Source organism: Scomber japonicus, chromosome 20 (genome assembly GCF_027409825.1).
Source record: "Scomber japonicus isolate fScoJap1 chromosome 20, fScoJap1.pri, whole genome shotgun sequence".
NCBI lineage: Eukaryota > Metazoa > Chordata > Actinopteri > Scombriformes > Scombridae > Scomber > Scomber japonicus.
The window spans coordinates 10,771,420-10,790,441 of NC_070597.1; the positions used below are offsets into that span (position 1 = coordinate 10,771,420).

At 37.6% G+C, this 19,022-nt stretch overlaps 1 protein-coding gene across 3 annotated transcripts in view; it reads right to left on the bottom strand.

The window, feature by feature from the left end:
- The window catches only part of ptprea (protein tyrosine phosphatase receptor type Ea), a 424,624-nt gene that overhangs the window by 360,772 nt on the left and 44,830 nt on the right, over positions 1 to 19,022 (bottom strand). For 2 of the 3 annotated variants that reach the window (XM_053340805.1, XM_053340806.1), the window contains 14 exons: positions 18,502 to 18,578; positions 18,276 to 18,312; positions 18,093 to 18,190; positions 17,266 to 17,385; positions 16,545 to 16,708; positions 16,098 to 16,233; positions 15,759 to 15,908; positions 14,900 to 14,993; positions 14,686 to 14,762; positions 14,422 to 14,556; positions 14,100 to 14,225; positions 13,180 to 13,331; positions 12,937 to 13,072; positions 10,969 to 12,784 (listed from right to left, as the gene is read on the bottom strand). In XM_053340805.1, coding sequence (XP_053196780.1) covers positions 12,710 to 12,784; positions 12,937 to 13,072; positions 13,180 to 13,331; positions 14,100 to 14,225; positions 14,422 to 14,556; positions 14,686 to 14,762; positions 14,900 to 14,993; positions 15,759 to 15,908; positions 16,098 to 16,233; positions 16,545 to 16,708; positions 17,266 to 17,385; positions 18,093 to 18,190; positions 18,276 to 18,312; positions 18,502 to 18,578 — 1,577 coding nt within the window. In that variant the 3' untranslated portion in view covers positions 10,969 to 12,709. Of the gene's footprint in view, positions 1 to 10,968; positions 12,785 to 12,936; positions 13,073 to 13,179; positions 13,332 to 14,099; positions 14,226 to 14,421; positions 14,557 to 14,685; positions 14,763 to 14,899; positions 14,994 to 15,758; positions 15,909 to 16,097; positions 16,234 to 16,544; positions 16,709 to 17,265; positions 17,386 to 18,092; positions 18,191 to 18,275; positions 18,313 to 18,501; positions 18,579 to 19,022 lie in introns of those variants that run through there. The other variant, XR_008323516.1, reaches the window with a different exon arrangement.

Here is a 19,022-nt window from a genome sequence, read left to right on the forward strand (position 1 = left end):
ACTTACATATTTACCATATGGAACTCACCTTTTTGTTCTTCAAATGTTAATGCAAGATGTTTATTGAGCAATTATCTGTAGCTCCCTGTGGAACCAGCAGCATTTCATGATTTTCTTTTGGACTAATTCCATTTTTCTCCAATGTCATACATTTTGATGTTGGAGTTTGAGGTGACTTTATTGCCATTACAACAATGCTGTGAGGAATTTGCCTTGGCGAGCAAACAACACTCAACACAACATACTATACATATTTTAAAATACAAAGTATCATAAATATAAAAGATAAGGTCAAGATGATTTACCCCAAAGTTCAGACTGTTTGCTATTCAGAAGTCAAATGACCCACACGTGCCAAAATACCATAAATAATTACAAAGATAACCACAAACCCAAACCATATGTATCCTAAATTTAAGAGCCAAGTAGGCTTAAAATACTATTACACTGTTTTAAAGAGCCTTACATCAACACTATGAACAGTAACGGAAGGGAGGCGCAAGAGTGATCTGAAATCAAATTGCTGGAACTGTTCTGAGCACATACTGTGTATAAGACATGTGTCTGTGTTCTTTCGCTCTGTCCTTTCACAACTGTCCATGTTTCCTCATTTTATAAATTGCTTACTGATGCAACATCTTGTAGTTCCTCACAACCATAAGACTGAAAACAGACAGACAGGCTACAAGAGCAGACAGGAACTAACAGGGTCGCCAAGCAAGGCTCATAACGTTTGTTGGACCACATACTCAATCAGCAGTCACTGCAACATGACAATCAATAAATCAATGTTAAATTCTGTAGCCTCACTCCCTGACTGGCGCTCAGCAGACTTTTAATTAGAAGGCAGTTTTTTAAATGAAATATGACCACAACGACAACATCTCATGTTAGATGTCATCAGCTATGCTGACCTCTTAAAAAGGGACCCTTACCATAATTCATAACATATCTGGTCACTTAGTAACAAGCTGCATAGTCAGGATTTGTTTCAGGATCTATTTCCTGTTTTATTCCATTTCCTCAATGATGCTTTGGTGGTGTTTTAAACTATAGACTGCATTTATTATAACGCATAGCAACATCAGAAGTGTTATCAGTCTTCTTTGGTGGCTTTGGTCAAATGGTGTGCAATTTGATTACATTTGTAAATTTAATAATTAAAAAAACAAACAATTAAGACACTTTTCTTGGCAACAACATTTCTCCCACTAAGAGAAGAGAGGCAATCCTAAAACCTTAACCTTTTTAACACATGACAGGCCATGACAGGCCATTTTATGCAGAGGCTTAAAATGTTTAGCATGGCTAAGGAAGTATTACTTCAGGTTTAATATTGTAGTCACAGTCTCAAGTCATGGTGAGAAATGACATCTCCACTGCTGAAGAGAGTTGACAGCTAGTCATTTGTAAAGCATCTTTGCTATGACTGTGCTTGTGTTTCCTCCCTTGATGGCAAATGTATCAAAAACACATGCTGACTTGCTGTTCTTTTTAAAATTCCTCCCCTCGGGTCAGAGACCTTTGACTTTGCCCTCTCAGACTTCTGCCTCACAGTCTGTATGGCTGTTAAATCCAGATGTACAAGCCACTCCCTTGAACTGCCAGTAAGCACTCTGATCATATACTACCACTGGATGTAGCCCTGTGGGGCACTTCACTCAGCATGGTTTAGCTTAGTTAAGTTTCACTTATGATAAAAAGCAACATTTATGTTTCAATTTGTTTGCCAAAGATAACAATAAAATGTGAGGCCCATTTCCATTGTGCTACTCAGTATATAAACAGCAAGAATAAAACAAGAATAACACATTTTACATGGCAACACATGTGATTAGAGTATAAAAACACTGGAAGATAACAAAACAGAACAATGACACTAAGCACTTGCATGATTGTTTCATAGGCTGAAAAAATGTCAAATCTCTGCAAACATGATATTGTATTTGAGTTTTTCCTTCTCTGAGTTTCAAGTGTGTTACCATTCTCCAGGTGTTTTAGTCTATTTTCCTGATATGAAACTGTTGTGCATATGTTGGGGGAAAAAGTTGTGAAACTTGAAGAATTTTAAAATTAGATTCTTGAAATTTTTGAAGACATGCATTTACTTTTACTGCAGACCGTTCTTTCAGTGCTGAGATTACCCACTTTTCAGAGTTTGCCCACCTTATTTCTTTTCCAACACGGATTCTGTGAAGACCCAAGTCTGCCTCTGATTAGCTAGCACTTTGTAATTTGTTGGTAAGGTTGGTTGGGTTGGATAGGTTGGTTAGTTTAGACATGAGGAATAATATGGTTGGGTTAGGGTAAGAATATCAGGGTCAGAGCCAATGAGAGGAGTCATGTGATTTTGGCTAGCATTGTCCCTGGACGCATTTGCTCTTAATGTAGTTTTTGCTGTTTGCTGATGTGTAGTCCAATCACATGTCTGATTCACCGGGGTAGGAGGGATTGACAGACTGCTCCACCAATGACTGAGGCACACAGAATACATAAACAAGTTGTGTTGTGCATACAAAAAATTACATAAACATAAATAAATTAGTTATGATAAAGGACATTATTAAATGTAATTATAGTAATTTAATTCTACATTTCCATTCATTTACTTTTATGTAGGATATTTTTGGGTAGGATATTCTCTATATCATCCCAGAAAGCAGCAGGAAGCAGCACTCTTCACGGCACATGTAGCAGAGAAAAGCTGCAAAGCAATGATGTCTAGGAGTTGTTGTGCAGTAAACTGCACCAACCGCAGAGAGGATGGATGGAAAATGTTAAATATTCCAAGGGGATCACACGCCTCTGCTATGAATAAAAGAAGATTATGGATCCAGGCCATTAAAACAGCAGACTGTCATCAGTTGTTATATTCTAACCTGCTTGGGTAATTTGTTAAGTATCTGAGCAAATAAGCTATATATTGGTTTAGCATTCGTTGTTATTGCATTGTTATCTTTTAATATGTTGATATTAATTTAGTGTGTTGCCTTTTCCATACTTAGCTCCCCTGTTACCAGCCCCATAAGTGAAACTGAGGCATTTCTTCTTGAATCCTCTGAAGGTATACGCAAACTATACTATTCATATGTGTGTGTGTGTGTGTGTGTGTGTGTGTGTGTGTGTGTGTGTGTGTGTGTGCGTTGCATTGTTTCTTGCGTGACTGTGTAAGGTTATATTTGGGTGGATATTGTGAATTGTTGCGCAAAGAGTTAAGTAATTCTTCTAAATGTGTTGTAAATGAAAGCCAGTTTGTGCTTATGAAAAGAGATGTGCCAACTGAACCTGCAGTACAACCAGATCAGAGGTCACTAGAAAGATGTGAAAAGGGAACTGAAGGCTGCACAGGAAGAGAATAAAACGACAGAAAGAAGGAGCAGCTTGAGCAGTCCAGTTTTGGGTTAAATTCTATAAAGGACAGTCATTGTAGGCTTTCATCCTGCTGTTGAATATTGTAAAAAAAAAAAAAAAAAAAAAGGCGCACTTAGGGGTGCTTAAGGGTGGGTTAAGCTGGGAGAACCACCTCCTCTTGATTCTAATGAAAGTCAGACTTGGATTCACAAACAGAGACCTTGCCTTCAGATTTGGGCCTTCAGTCTCTACTGTATCAAAAATCTTAAGTGAGTGGATATCCAAGATGTTCTCATTGTTGAACCCTTTGGGTCCAATGCAGTGGGAGTAAGTGTTTTAAACCCAAATTAAAGAACTAAATATATATTATCCACTCTATTGAGATTTTTATAGAGAAAACATTCAATCTAAGAGCAAGGGCTGAAACCTGGTAAAATTATAAAATTAGAATCCAATTTGAATAACAGCTTTATCTTTTTTTCTGACATCTAATCATTTTAGCATCTGGGTTTTTGGAAAAACTCAAGGATAGGGATGAAATCCTTGCAGATAGAAGTCTCCTTGTTTCCGAGTAATTAACTGGTGTAGAACATTAAGAATCCCAAGTTTCACCAGGGGGAAATCTCACTTGCCTGGTTCTACTCTTGACACTTTGCCAATTGTTGAAGAGTCCAAAAACATGTGGAAAGAGTTATAGGTAAGCTTATAGCCTTTCAGATGCAGAATAATGTGATGCCTATTAGCCAAGTCAATAATGCTAGATGACATTGCAACCATATGTGCTAGTCTCACCAACCAACCAGGACTGTGGTGGACTGGTAATAGCTATGTTTAGATGTTTAGAAAATAGACCATATCATATGATATGTCATGTAATAAGCACTAATGACTAGCATGTGACAGAAATTCAAAGTAATCATCTTCTAACATGTGATTGAATACTGATGGGTTAGGAGTTCTTGATGCATGAACTGACAATATATTTTAAATTACTTTTAAATGCAATCTAATAAAGGGAACATAACATTATCAAAATGAAATATACTCACTTATAAAAAAAGAAAAAAAATCTCAACAACAAATGTGTGATTGCTTTTTAATTTTGAATATTATCTCCAGTGTCTGCAGAACTGCAAGTGCACTTCTTTTTTTATCTCTCTTTAGCTGGTAAATGATGCTGCTTGCAGGGGCGCAACTACCTACTTTCTGAGGGGTATGCAGATACATTGCAGGCGCCCCCCCCCCCCCCCGAATTTTTTTTGAATGGTTATGTAACCCAGCTGTAATTTCAGTCACTTTATGTTATTGTATTAGTATTATTTGTGTTTGTATTATTTGTATGATTTGAGTGAAATGCCCCTTTAAGGGTTAAGACGACATCACAGTCATGAGATTTACGATAGTGCCCCTAGTGAGCATCGCCAGCTCAGATGTGTGTCCTGATTCTTTCTCTCCATCCTCACACCTGAATGACATGAACTTTGTGTTAAGGAGGTTTCAAAAATACAGCAAGCAGTCAAACCACATGGACCTAACCCTAACCCTGTCCTTATTGGATATCAGTTACTGATTGGACGCTGCATCTGATCTGACTTATCAGATACATCACAACAGCACTGTAGTGTTATATCCGAGTGAAGACATTCAACTCAAGTGTATCACTCCCAAGTTCTATAATTGATCTGTTTTATGATTCACCATCTAGTTAAAAAAAAGATAACTGTCTGAACAACAAAATAACCACAAACCAGTTCTTTTATTTTTCTTGTCATGATCTGTTATATTATAAATACTGATCAGTACACAGTAACCTGTTGTTTTACTAGTAGTAGCTTTAGCTAACCTGAATGTTTATAAGCCTCCTCTTGATACACTGACATAACTTACCTACTGTCTTTCAACCACTTTGAAAAGCTTTTTTTCATCCCTGCAAAATCTTTCTCTTTCTCTTTCTCCCTCTTCCGTTTTCCGTTTTCTGTTTTGTGCCCCCGAGAGCTTTATTTTCTGTCTCTCCATGTCATTAGGTCCCTGTCATCAAATGAAAACACTCCTGCTCTAGCGCGTGCTCGAGGGGGGCGCGCACCGGCGCGCATAGTGTGGAGAGGCGCTCCGGTGCCTTCACCTCTCTCCCCGGAGGGAAGGCGATTATCGGAGGGGCAGGGGAGGGAGGCGGAGGGGCGCCTAATCAGTGACGTGCCTCTGTTATTGATCATATCATTTACTACACATGCACAAACGCTGTTAAATACAGAAAATGCAGACTCGAAATAATTTTACCCCCATCGCTTTGGCGCCCCCTCCATTGTGGCGCCCCTATGCGCCGCATATAGTGCATACCCACTTTTTGCGCCACTGGCTGCTTGTCTTGGTTCACAAAATGAAATCACAGATGACCATTTGACAAACATATATCTGTAGTTGAATCTGTGTGTGGGTAGGTTGCAGCGAAATCATAGTTTTTTATCAAGCTAAAATGATGCATCTGACTCTGACCCCTCTAGTCCATCTATTTTCACTGTTAGACCCACTGCTTTTAATGAAAAAGAGCTATGTTGAAGGCAGCCCCCAAATCTAAGAGCACCAGGAATATGCAGTCTCCTATATCAGCTTTTAAAAGTAGATAATCAGAAAACCTTAATGAGGACTGTCTCTGTGCTATGGCGAGCCCCAAAACCTGCCTGAAAACAAGATATCATTGATATTCATAAAAGATATTTTCTGTCTTCATTGCAATATTTTCATTGCCATACCTAGAGCCAAGTTATTTAGCTTTCAAAAAGAAAAGAAAACTGTATATTTATGGCTTGTTTTCAAAGATGTGCATGTTGTTTGGGAGCCAGTGGGTTAGGATTTACACCCACAGATAGGTTTGGGAAGTTGGAAAGTAATGTAGAAATATACACACAGTGTGAGTATAATCATCAGTCTTTAAATACAATTTATTATTCATATATTTCTATTGTTTTTGCATTGGCATTTAACTGTTCTTTTTCCATCTACATTGTGTATTTAAGGGTTTTGGTCCAAACCAGGCAGCAAGTTAATTAGACCATCTGCTTGATTTCCTGAAAAAGCAGCATGAAAAGCACACCAGCATGATGTAACAAGGTAGGAATAGGATAACACTTGTAATGCATTTTTCAGGGCATTGTGTCACATTAAAACCCGCAGTAAAAGCTGTCTGATTGAATTATGGTAAGTCTTAAAGTGTCTGTTGAGAATGTTTTAGTGGAGCAAGATGCCCTGAAAGAGAGATGCAGGGAGTGGAAAGGAGGGTGAGAGAACAAATTTAACAACAAGAAGTTATTATCAAGGCAATAAGGACTCACTGAAAAGTACAGTAGATATACCCAGACATCTACAGAGACAAACTGACAGGATCTCCAGTTCATTCTTAGGATATTAACGGGACTGCCTCCAAGTTCCACCCCGTGTCTGTCTCGTTTCATCAGCTAAAACCACACTGAAACATGAGAAAACAGTGTGATAACATGGTCAGACTGACATCTAAGAGACCAAACATTAGACACTACTGACTCTTGTATCTTTCTGACCTTTTTTCTAGTTCCCTTTTTGTAAATGGGGAATCTTTGGGTCATGAGGTTCATATGATTTTGAGAGAATTGAAAGTTTTATTGGTCAGATGATGTAGTTATTTATAGTGTAATATTGAACACATGTCAAAGAATTTGTATTTATATTCTCAGCTATGTGTACACTGTAACACTGTATTCAAAATGATTATTACAACTTGGCATTATGTTCTTTTGGATTTTTTGTTGTACACATGTTCATGTTACCGACACAATGAATTTAAGTAACTTTGCTGATCCCTTGACGTATCATTTAGTGCTATCATTCAGTTCAATTCAATTAAATTCTATTTAGTGCCAAATTACAACTAAGGTGATCTTTATATACTTGTCACATTGAGACCTCGACTGTACTCTTTAATTGAATCTGGAGACCCAACATTTCCCCATTAGCAAGCACTCAGTGACAGTGGCTAAATTAATGACATTCTCATACCTAGTGGACATTAGTATGTTGGCATTGATGTTATGAACTATATTAGCATGCTGTTAACGTTCAGCTAAAAGCTCACAGAGATACTTAGCACAAATAAATTAAATAAAAACAAAATAAAAAGACCAATCATTATTAAGATCAATTCATTAGGTATGAATCTCTGCAACTTTAAAACATGTAAAAGATGGATTCCACTCTTTGTAGTTCCACATGGTTTCAGAGTCTTACTTTGTTAAGGAGACAGCGGAATTATGTTTTGGGATAAAGTAAAGTAATACACTGTACATTATCAGAAATGAGTGCTCCAAGCCACACATGAATATATTTCAGGAAAGAGGTCAGAGTGCATACCACCCCATCACATGTTCCATATTATATCTGAAAGAAAATAGGAAGCCTTGTGAAAGAAAAAATAGAAGTAGTTAGGGGTCAATCAAAAATACGACAATTGGTTAGGGTTAATACATAATTCATATGACCTCTTCACTCAAAATGACCTTGTTCTGGGCTACACCCCCTCCCGTTGTGGAGAGTTGCCATGGCACCAGGTCCCTGAGGAAGTGGAAATTGTCAACAAAGAAGCTTTTTGTCATTTGGGCTTTTCTGCAACATAAAAAACATGATTGTTTGGCAAAAATAGCTGAAATTGAATCCACCCTGTTAGAGACTGGCAGCAATCACATGGATGAAAGCTTTATGTAAGCACGGTATATTTGGAGGAAGTAGATCAAATTTGTTTAATCATGTATCAGAGGAACCTTCTTTGTTTTTTGTAATTATGAAGAAACTTCTTTCTGTGGCGGAGACTCGGGACAGTTGTAACACACTAATAAAAATCATTTACTCTGCCAATTTGCTCTATTAAATGTCAGTGTGTCAGCTACTGCAGTAATGTATATAGTAAGTGGTTTCATGAAATGCTGGTACTGGTTGAAAACTTGATTTAAATGCAGTCAATCCACTTTAACAACCATCCCAGTGTACAGATACTGTTTTTACACATGCCAGGGACAGATGTAACCTTTGTAAAATATACACAATGAATGCATCATATACTCAAAATTAAAACTATTATTCATCAATCATATTGTTGTGATTCATTTCTATTTTTAAATGATGATCTTTAAATGACAAAAAGAGGAAAGAAAATAATGATGATTTAATGCTTCAAGCACTTTTTTTTTTTTTGAAGGATTTCCTGTTCTGCGTAGAAAACATTCTTGGGAGTCCAGTCTCCTACTCTTAGAAGTGATTTAGAGCCCTGACTCACCAGTTTCCCTTGCTCTTCTTGTGAAAACAAGACTTTGACTTGAGTGTGATGTCTGATTGGAGGAACTCAAGGTGTTACAACTGTCCCATGTTACAACTGTCCCATGGTCTCCCCTGCTATTTTCTAGTCTTATCACTTTCTTTTGGGCTGTGATAGTAGATCATTTGGATTTAAGTAAATACAACGTGTTTGATTTCAATTCAATGACTCATTTCGCAAGAAGAACATTAAACAACTTTATTATTCTGGGAAGAACTCATTCAGATTTCTCATGAACTATAAAGACTGAGAGACAAACTGATTATTACCAAATGTGTGTTACGGTCACACTTATCTAATCTTAATCATAGTTGTATTATGACGCCATTTAGGAGTTGCTGACACTAGTTACCACCACAATCTGCATCAGCATTTTTCTCCAAATAATCATCACGTCAGTCTCTCTTCATGCTGCTCATTTTAACGAGGCTGCAGTAACCACATTTTGATCAGTAGTATCATCACACAGAAACATGATTCCTCTTTTAGATGGATTTTCCCTTTAATTTATAGACTTTCTCATCTACATATAGATTGAGAGGCACTGCCCCCTGTTGGTCAATTAATGTGCCTTTATGTCTCGAGTTGCATTACCACTGCAACTTTGGCTAAAGTTACTGATTGTAGGTATAATCTTATGGAGCAATGGAGATATAGTCCTCTACTAGTTTCATAAGTAACTCTATCATGTGTTGCTTGCAATCTTCAGTTCAAATTGTCAAGGTTAGACTAAAGTTAAATCATTAATGTAAAACCATGATATCTAGATTTAATCAAAATAATTTAATAAGATTTATATTAGTCTGCTCATGAATACCCAAACCCAGGAGATCAAGCCTTAAATACCAGCAGTGCTACAGAGCTAAATGGGCTGCAAGATAACTTTAGAGACATGGCAATTCAAAGTCCAAAACACATATCTGTTCCATTCCCCGAGAACTGATACATGACCACTTGGAACATGAATTGCCAAATAGCTCAGTGAAATTAGCCTGAAACACATTTACAAAGCAACCTTAACCCAATTAAACAAACATTATCATACTTAACCAGGTGAAAGTATTTCAGCTTTCACATCTGTTTGCTTTTCCAATAGCACATGAACCAGGCAGTTAAATATCTGGACGAAAGGTTCAATCAATGTAACGAGCATCAGTGTCTCTAGTGGTGCTTGTATATAATCTCGAACTTATCTGTCCCTCTCCTGTTCAGTCCAGTTCAACAAACAGGGAAAACGTGATGAACTGGTAGAGGAACATAGAGCCAGGCTTCAACAGAACCATCACACATATTTGTGTCCAATTTCTCTTCAGAAATATGCAAACATGAGTTATTTATTAGTGTGCATGTTTTGAATTAGTTGGTTGATTTTTATTTTGCGTTTTTTGTGTGTGAGGTTTTTTATTGTCGTGGTTTTCAACCAAATCGCCTTTAGTTATTGTGCACCTGCCTTATTGTATTTCCTTATTCCTTGCTGGTATTGGATCTCATGTTTCCATTTTATTGTTTGGTATTCTTCCCCACTTCCCCATTGGGGCTATTTTCAGCACTGAAGTACAGACATGACAAGAGAGATAGGGAAGAGAAGGGGGAAAAAAGTACAAAAGACATTTTGGAACTAAATACCAAAACAATGTTGAACTTAATGGCAGCATACAGACTGAAATGATAGAGGTGAAATTATTAGTCAATAATTGTTTACTCAATCGACAGATAAGTGATTAACTGTCTTGATAATGGTACTGTTGTTAAGTCAGACATGATTCTGTTGCGCATTCTTGTGCAGCATATGGTCTCTGGATTAATATCTAACTAGATATTCTGTGTGTGAGAACTCATGCAGGTGACCTGGTTAAAAAGCAGCTTTGGTAACAAGGACTGTATGCATTCAAAATAATCCTGTTTTGTTTTATTTTATTTACAGTAATCTACAACTTCGACAACTATGTCCGAAACACACCAGTTCCATTTCCTCAAATGTGGTTGGCTTTCTCAGTACCATTGTATAGTAACTCTGGAAACCGTGAAGGGGAATTTTTCACTATTTTCTGACATTTTATAGAACAATAAATGTGTCAGTTGGAGAATCATAGAGTTACAAAGACTAGACTCAGTGTTAAAGATTTCCCATTAACATCAGACCATACATTCATTGCCCTTGAGCAGTCCTCAGTACATCTGTGAGTAGAAATGAACCTTATGGATAGTATAAACTGTTGCACAGTGACACTGTGGCTGGAAAAGACATCAGAAGAAAACACTTGAATTGACTCTCAGGGCATTTTCAGATGAATTTAATGTTGCAACTTGCATTTCAAAGACAATGAGAATCCTAAAAAGGGATAGACCACCCACAGAGAGAGCAAAGGCAAAGAGCTGCAGTCTAAACAGACCCTCCTTGATACTCTTGCAAGGAAGGCGTAGACAGAAAAGCAGCCATGGGGAAAACCAGTTGTTTTGCTTAGTCTCATATTATTCTTGCGTTGCACCTCACATCTCCCACAGACAGCACACAAAACATGATCAGTCACTTGACAGTTCTTTGCTGCTCACTTTCACAATGTTAGCACTTTGTAATGTAGTATTTACACACAGCATCAACAAAACTACATATTTCTTTGAAGGAAGCTGAGGTGGGTCAAATTAATCCAAATGTTTGGTTAAATGTTGGAGTACCGGATGGATGAGGGGAGGGTTACTACTTCAGATGAATTTGATTTAGAAAGCTATTTTACATTCAGGTACTTTCCAATTAATGCCTCGCAAATGAAACTACCACTCAGTACTCTCTACAAAACATTCTGCTTCTTCATTTTGACCTGTGTGGCAAAACATACAAAGTCAAAAAACATTGATAGTATATTTTTTTTGTTGTTTCTCTGGCATTATGCAGGCACTGAATCACCACTTTATGTGTATTGTGGTTTTTTACCATTACAGGACTTGTCTTGTGTTACAGTAACTGTGCATCTGACACAAGTTGTCATACTGGATGAAGTAGGTGCTTACTATATTGAGGTCAGCAAGCACACTTACCTTTTTCTTTTGGATTAACTTTAAATGTTCTGCTTTCGATTCAGGGTTGTTTTACTTTTTCCACTTCTTAAAAAAATTACATATGGCACTGATTTGTGAACAATCTGTAATATATGATACAAATAAAGCAATCATAAACATACTCTTGAATATTGCAGGTTCTTCCAAAAGGCTTAGTTATATGTGCTTTTTAATGTGCAGTCACTTAAGCAAAATTCTCTTTGCTGTCTACAGACAAAAGGCAAACTGTAGTTGCAAATCACTTTTTGAGGTACAAGCCAGTTTAATGGTCTTTCACGACTCTATGACGTGTCTAGGTGTGAAACCTCTGCCTGAATTCATATTGGGTTGTCAGTTCAGCTTCTGTTGCATTACTTTGTTTTCTGCGTTATGGCTGAAGTGGTGCATTCTTTTTTTCTGACAATACTTCCAGTGGAGAGAGAGAATCACATTCGTGATGGACATGTAGCTTGAGGACAATTAAAATTTGGTTCAACACTGCCTCTAATCTCTGATAGAAGTCATCAATAAATGAAAGAATGTACTCTTTAAAAAAAAAAAAATCTTAACATTCCCGTCATGTTCTCCAAACTCAAGGATGGAATGTTGTCATCAACACATAAATACATTTACAATAAGTACAACTTTAAAAATATTATGTGGTCAATCCAAAATAACACTTACATAAACATTTAAAGTACAATATTATACAACAAAAATGAAATAAAAGACCAACTTTGAAACTACACTTCATGACAAAATAATTATCATACATGATGTGAAATATACATTATTAATCTAACTTTTTTCCATTTACAATTTTAATTCACTGAGATACAGTATATTACAGCAAGGATGGAATTTAGTTAATAGTAGGACAAGTGCATAGCAAAATAGATCATTTGACCAAGTTAAAGAAACACATAAAACTGACAAACCAGCTTTAGAAAACAACATTAAAAATCATGTTTAAGGCAAATCTCGTCATTTAAAATTGGCATAGTCTGAGAAAATGTCGACAAAGTCTTGTACCACCCTGTAGCAGAAGTCATACTGTTCCTGTGGGGAGAAAAAAAGAGACAGAAAAGACTGATTAGGTGGAAAATCAGTATTTCACTCAAGATAAAGCAACAGGAAGAGATAAACATGAGATAAATTCTTTAAACATTTTGAATCACTTCAGATTAGGATTCACTTCAGCTGATACTCACCACAGTTTGGACCATATGAGGCCTCTGCATGCGTAAACTCTTCACAGTTTGGAACACGTCCAGTAGGCCCTCTGCCTTGACTCGCTCCAAGATATTGCTCAGTGCAATGAACGTACCTGTTCGCCCTGCACCAGCACTGCAGCACACACACACACAAAGAGCATTAGAAATGAGTTTAAGCATCAACAGTGGTTTGAAAATATGACAACAGATACATATATAAAAAGAGTGATTTGATGATACCTGCAGTGTACAACGATGGGATGGTTCCCAGACTGCTGCTGCTGTCTCTGCACTGAGGCGATGATGTCGATCATGCCTTTCCCCTCGGCCGGGATGCCAATCTCCGGCCAGCCGTGGAAGTGGAAGTGCCTTATCACCCTCGTCTGTTTCTCCTTTGGGAGGAAATGCATAGGCAGGCAAGAGATCATAATACCTTTCAAATATGATTTATTAACAGTATATGAAAGCATTATGGCAGGTGCAATGTCAGCGTAGGTTAAGTGTATGGTGGATGAGTGGTAGACTGATGGGTGCTGCATTGGAAGCCAAGAATGAACTATTGAGTATCTGAGAGGTGATATGGGTCGAATTTAATGAAATATATGAGATGGGAGGCTCCCACATGAATTTTCTTAAAGACATCCTGCCCAGCACATTTCCTCTGGCAGACAAGAAGAGTTTCAAGTACACTCCTTTCTTTTTACTTCATTATAAGACAGCTACATCAGATCCTGTGCAGCATTACAACATTCTCTGAGAATTCATAAAAACCCTACAAAAAACAGAAGTAACCTTTGCATTTAACATCAGTTTCCAAATATTCAAATATGAATGTAACTATAGGCTCCACTCTACAGTTCAACACATCATGGTTTGTGGGAGCCTGTGATAGTGAGAAAAATAAAAAAAAAACTGGAGATTGTTTTTAAATGAATAAGCATGCAGCAAGTGTAAGTGCTATGCTATCTTACTGGCACAATAGTAAAATGTAGTTCAAATTATGCTATGCAAAATAATTTCATATCCCTTGGAAAAGAATTGTGAAAGAAATGTTTAATGGCACTGCATGAATAGGGCCAATAAAAGTCCCTTTATCCTGACAGGCAAATGCTTCACTCCTGCCTCACTAACAGCTGTATGATATGAGTTCATTTGCTTACCGGGATAAAGGTGAGTACCAAGTCTCGTAGACTGAAGGTGTCACACAAAGTGTCTCCCTTCAACTCTACTGTGTAATCTCCATAGGTGGCTGACTCCTCTGTGGGCCAGTACTGGCAGCATTTGTCCTGCAAAAACAAAGAAAACTGTTTTTATCCCTGCAACAATTCAAACAGAAGCAGCTAAATAAATGGAATGTGTACAAGAAATTCACAAACATGAACAAGAAAATCAGAACAGAGATAGTTTCGGAATATACTGCTGAAGTGGTTACTGGAGCAATTAATCATGGCTTGCTTGCAGTCATCACTTCTTGTAGCTTACCTGCTCCCTCTCCTGGAGCTCAGTGAGCATGACAATGGAGTGACATTTCCACTCCCACACCATTCTCCAGAAATCCTCCACAGTATGTGTCAGTGGGCCCTGGGTTGCAATGAAGTAGTCTTTCTGTCTGTAGCCCTGAGTCACAGAAACATGCATACAGTACTTTAGCTTTATGGGTCCAATATTGTATTTCAATAGCATTAACGCAGACTATTGTAGGTAAAAATTCAAGAAGAAAATTATTGGGTAATAAACTGTACTTACATCAATAAAAGATGCATTGATGTAATCGGTGAACTCTTGGCCTCTTCTCATGGACATGATAACTCTGTTGAAATCATCTAAAATGGAAGTAGAGTTTTTCTTTTCATATAGTTTTACTGCTGTAAAGTGTATTGAGACACTTTAAATAAACTTTGAACTGACTTGACTTTTTTTGGTTTTACAGTTTTCAGAACATTCATTCTTTCGTTCTTACATGGGATAATTTGCAGAACTCTGTTCTTCTTCATGTTGGCAGGAAGGTTCCCCATTCTCATGTTCTCCTTCATTATGCGCATGTTTGTCAGTTTCTGGGGAGAAATCAAACAAAAAGTTAAAATGTTCACCCTCCTTTAACTTTTACCAGCCGTTTTTTTCACTTTTCCATCACAACACATTTCTCTAGCGAGGAAGAATGAAGTTTTAAGGAATAATCTATTGCACTGTAGGTAACATTATTTGTTAATTGGACCAGAATCTACCCACAGTTGTTACTGGTGATATTCTATATTTTTATAATTGTCAAGAAATCCCATGAAAAGACCAAAACATGAGAAGAGTTGATCCATCTCTCAGTACGCCCTGAATTCCCCAGTCTAGCTTTAGTCCAAGCCCACAGGTTCCAATTTAAGATGTAAAACTTCAAAAAATGGGTCACAAATATATAATATTATTTTTAGGCTCAGTAATTTGCCAAAATATCTGGGTACTGTGGTTTTCAGCAAACATTACTCAAACAGGAGCACATAGTGTAATTTATTGTGAACCACTTGTCATGGCAGATTTCTTTGGTGAGTATTTATGGCAGCAGGACAGTGTATGCAAGACTCAAAATAAACTAAAGCTCCCAGGTTCACAGTAATGAAAGAACATGTTAACCAGTGAAATTACAATGTGTTTAATAGAAGGGCATAGGTTTTAGTTTAAATTATCTCTTTAAGTAACTTTTATTGATAAAAGGACTATTTAAGAACTCCTCTATAAACCAAAGTCAATTATCAGTCTTCATTTCAGTGTGTAGCAGGCTTGATAAATGTGATATGTTACAAGTCAGTATGTGAAATTAGAAGTCTTACCTTAAACTCCTCCTCCAGGCCAACCCGGTCACCATCTGTAAAGGTGTTGTGCAGTTTGTGCAGATGTCCTTCCAATGACGACACATCCAGCTCTGTGTCTCCATAGAGGTAGTATTCGAGCAGGGCCTGGTAGATGAATGAGTACTGCATCTGGTGTGAGAAAACACACACACGCACATACAGATGAAAACACACTTTACATATGCATATTTTAACAGATAGATATGGTTAATTCACACTGTAAATAGAACATCTTCGCACGTGTTACATTAGCAAGTGTTAATTTGATGTTACACGTCTGAGGTGATAAAATGGGGACTGGTTTTGTCTCTAACTCACATCTGTCTGAATGAGCTGTGAGCGCTGTTCTCGTATCTTGGAGACAAATCCAAAAACATCAACTTTCTGCTCAGCGTGCATCATGTCTATCATGGCATCTATTACGATGAAGGTTCCTGTCCTCCCCACACCAGCACTGCAGAGACACAAAACAAACCACAGGCTGAACAAGTCACAAATCCTCAGCTGACACTTGCATGTTAACAGACAACAGGCAAGAAACAAACGGACATCTGTGCTTGTAAACACATGCATTGCCATAGTCACTCAAAATGTTTGCAGGCATAGTGGACATTTTTTCCCCCCATTGAGACACAAAGCAGACATTTACGCCTAAATATGTTTATCTCCATAGAGACCAACGGGATAATTAAAACCATTAAAAGTAAAAACATGTTGATTCAAGTAAACAAAACATGGAATCCCATTAGGTAAGCTTTCTGGTACCTGCAGTGGACCACAATGGGCCCAGCGAAGGTTGGATTCACAGACTTGACCTTTTTGAGGAACTTGAGCATGCCGATGGGAGAGAAAGGAACTCCAAAATCAGGCCAGCTGGTGAAATGTAGCTGGGTAACCAGCCGAGGAGTCTTAGCGGCATCACTGGCTTGCTACAAGGAGGGAAGAGACTTATTTAGCAGTATTACGAATGCAGAGCCATTCTGAAGACACAACATACCTAGGCTGCTATGTATGTTTTCATAAATTCATGTTTTAACAGAATGACTAGCATAAATTGAAGTTTTCAGAAGTTATTCAGAAATTCAGAGCTACTAAGAATTTAGAAAATGTCTAGTTGGCTTATAATGGAAAGGGAATGGTAAATGGACTGTACTTATGTAGCGTTTTTCTAGTTGTTATGACCACTCAAAGTGCTTTTACATTATCCATTCACACACATTCATACACTGATGGCAGGGGCTACCACGCAGGGTGCCAACCTGCTCATCAGAGGCAAATTAATCATTCATACACATTCATACTGGTTACGTGTCTTGCCCAAGGACACATTGACATATGAACTGGAGGAGCTGGGAATTGAACCAATTGGTGGACAACCGCTCTACCTCCTGAGCCACAGCTGCCCGTATGATGCAACATTGAGTGATGTTTCTGTTATCAGTTTCTATAAAGCACAAAAAACTACACAGTGCTGCTTGAAACTCACGTATTGTATACAGAACTTGCGAATGGTGTAGTCCACCAGGACAGTGAAGTCTTCGACTGCCACCCTCACATTCCCATAGGTCCAACAGCCCTGATCTGGCCAATACTGGTGACACTTGTCCTGGAAAGAGATGACATCCACAATTTAAGAGGTTAAATACCTAAAGAGGAGTTGCTCTTTTGGAACGTATTCAAGGACTTTCATTTCAAGAGACAAAGCAGTTAAAATCCATGACTTCAGCAAATATGAGCTCTACTAAAGGCACACATGCTTCAATTTCACGGCCAGTCAGTCCAGATTTGTATATGGGAGAGGGGTGAAACCACTCAATATAAGACTTTGCAAAGTAATTATGATACTGCCTTCGAGGACTTTATTACACATTATGTAGTCATTGATTTTAGCGCATCCACACGCTGATTTAAATCTTCACCAATTCTCTTCCTATTGATCTTTTTAGCCATTTCGCGTCTCTCCTTTTTCATGGGTGTTCTGGTTCATATGCAGGAAATGAAGTCAAAAACAGAAGTCAGAGGGGAAGTTACAGGTGTGAAATGAATAGTCTAAATTAAGCTCCATAATATCACCTTTGACCATAACCAATGAAATCTATGCCAAGCACTTTTCTTCTTAAATCTTTTTGCAATGCTCCATTAACCCCTAAAGAGAAATTGGACTCTCCACTTGCCCCTCCAGAAGGAGGTCAGAACAGAGAACTGGCTGGAGAAGCAAAAACTAGAGCTTGTAGCAGAGTGGATGAATCCATGCCTCTCATGCAGATGAGATGAGAAATATTAAAGAAATTAATAAGGCCTGAAATCACTCACTTCTTTCCTTTCTTTCAAATTTGTCAGCATGACGACAGTCGCTACTTTCTGCTCCCATATCATCCTCCAGAATTCTGCTACAGTGTCTTCTTTGGGACCTGAGAGACAAAAACGTTATTAAATTAATAAAAATCACAATATAAATATGTAATGTGTATCATTCCCAAATGTAGTACATCTTACCTTGTGCTGCTATGAATTTGTTCTTTTCTGTGTAACCCTGTTAGAAAATAATAAGTTAATTGAGCAATTAAAGGTCCAGAGGAGACAAAAACGGTATTTATAAAAAATATTAAGCTGAAGATTCATAATGTTTAACACATTAATTCATATTTTGGTATCGTTAGTGTTGCCATCTTCATGGATGAATACACCATGTTCATCCAAGTGATAAAAAAACATAACTCACATCAATGTAAGATGCATTCACATAGTCTGAACAGGGATTTCCATCCAGTTGAGTCAACACCACTCTGGAATGATCATCTGTTGGGGAAAATAACATTGGAAGGTTGAAGATAGAGAGTCTGTTGCCACTCTCCAAATAAACACTATTACTGTGCAAGGTGATTAAGAAGAAAGTCTGATGTTTTGGACAATATGCTTACATCCTTTCTGAATGTGAGTTAAATGAGAATATTAATGTTCCAGCCATATACATAGTTGTTATAGAAATGGCATCAATCTTATCATCTATCTCTGGGCAAGAAAGCAAATAATTGTATTTCCCAAAATGTCAACCTATTGCTTTGGGTATCACAATGCATATAAGTATGAGTGAGACACAGAGGAGTGACAGGAACTGTAAAATGGAAAAAGGGCGAGGACAGAGATGTTTCATTGTGAATTAATACATGAACAGCTGAAGAGGATCTACTACATCTGAGGTGTAAAAATTATGATTCATAATGACACAAAGGCATGCGCACA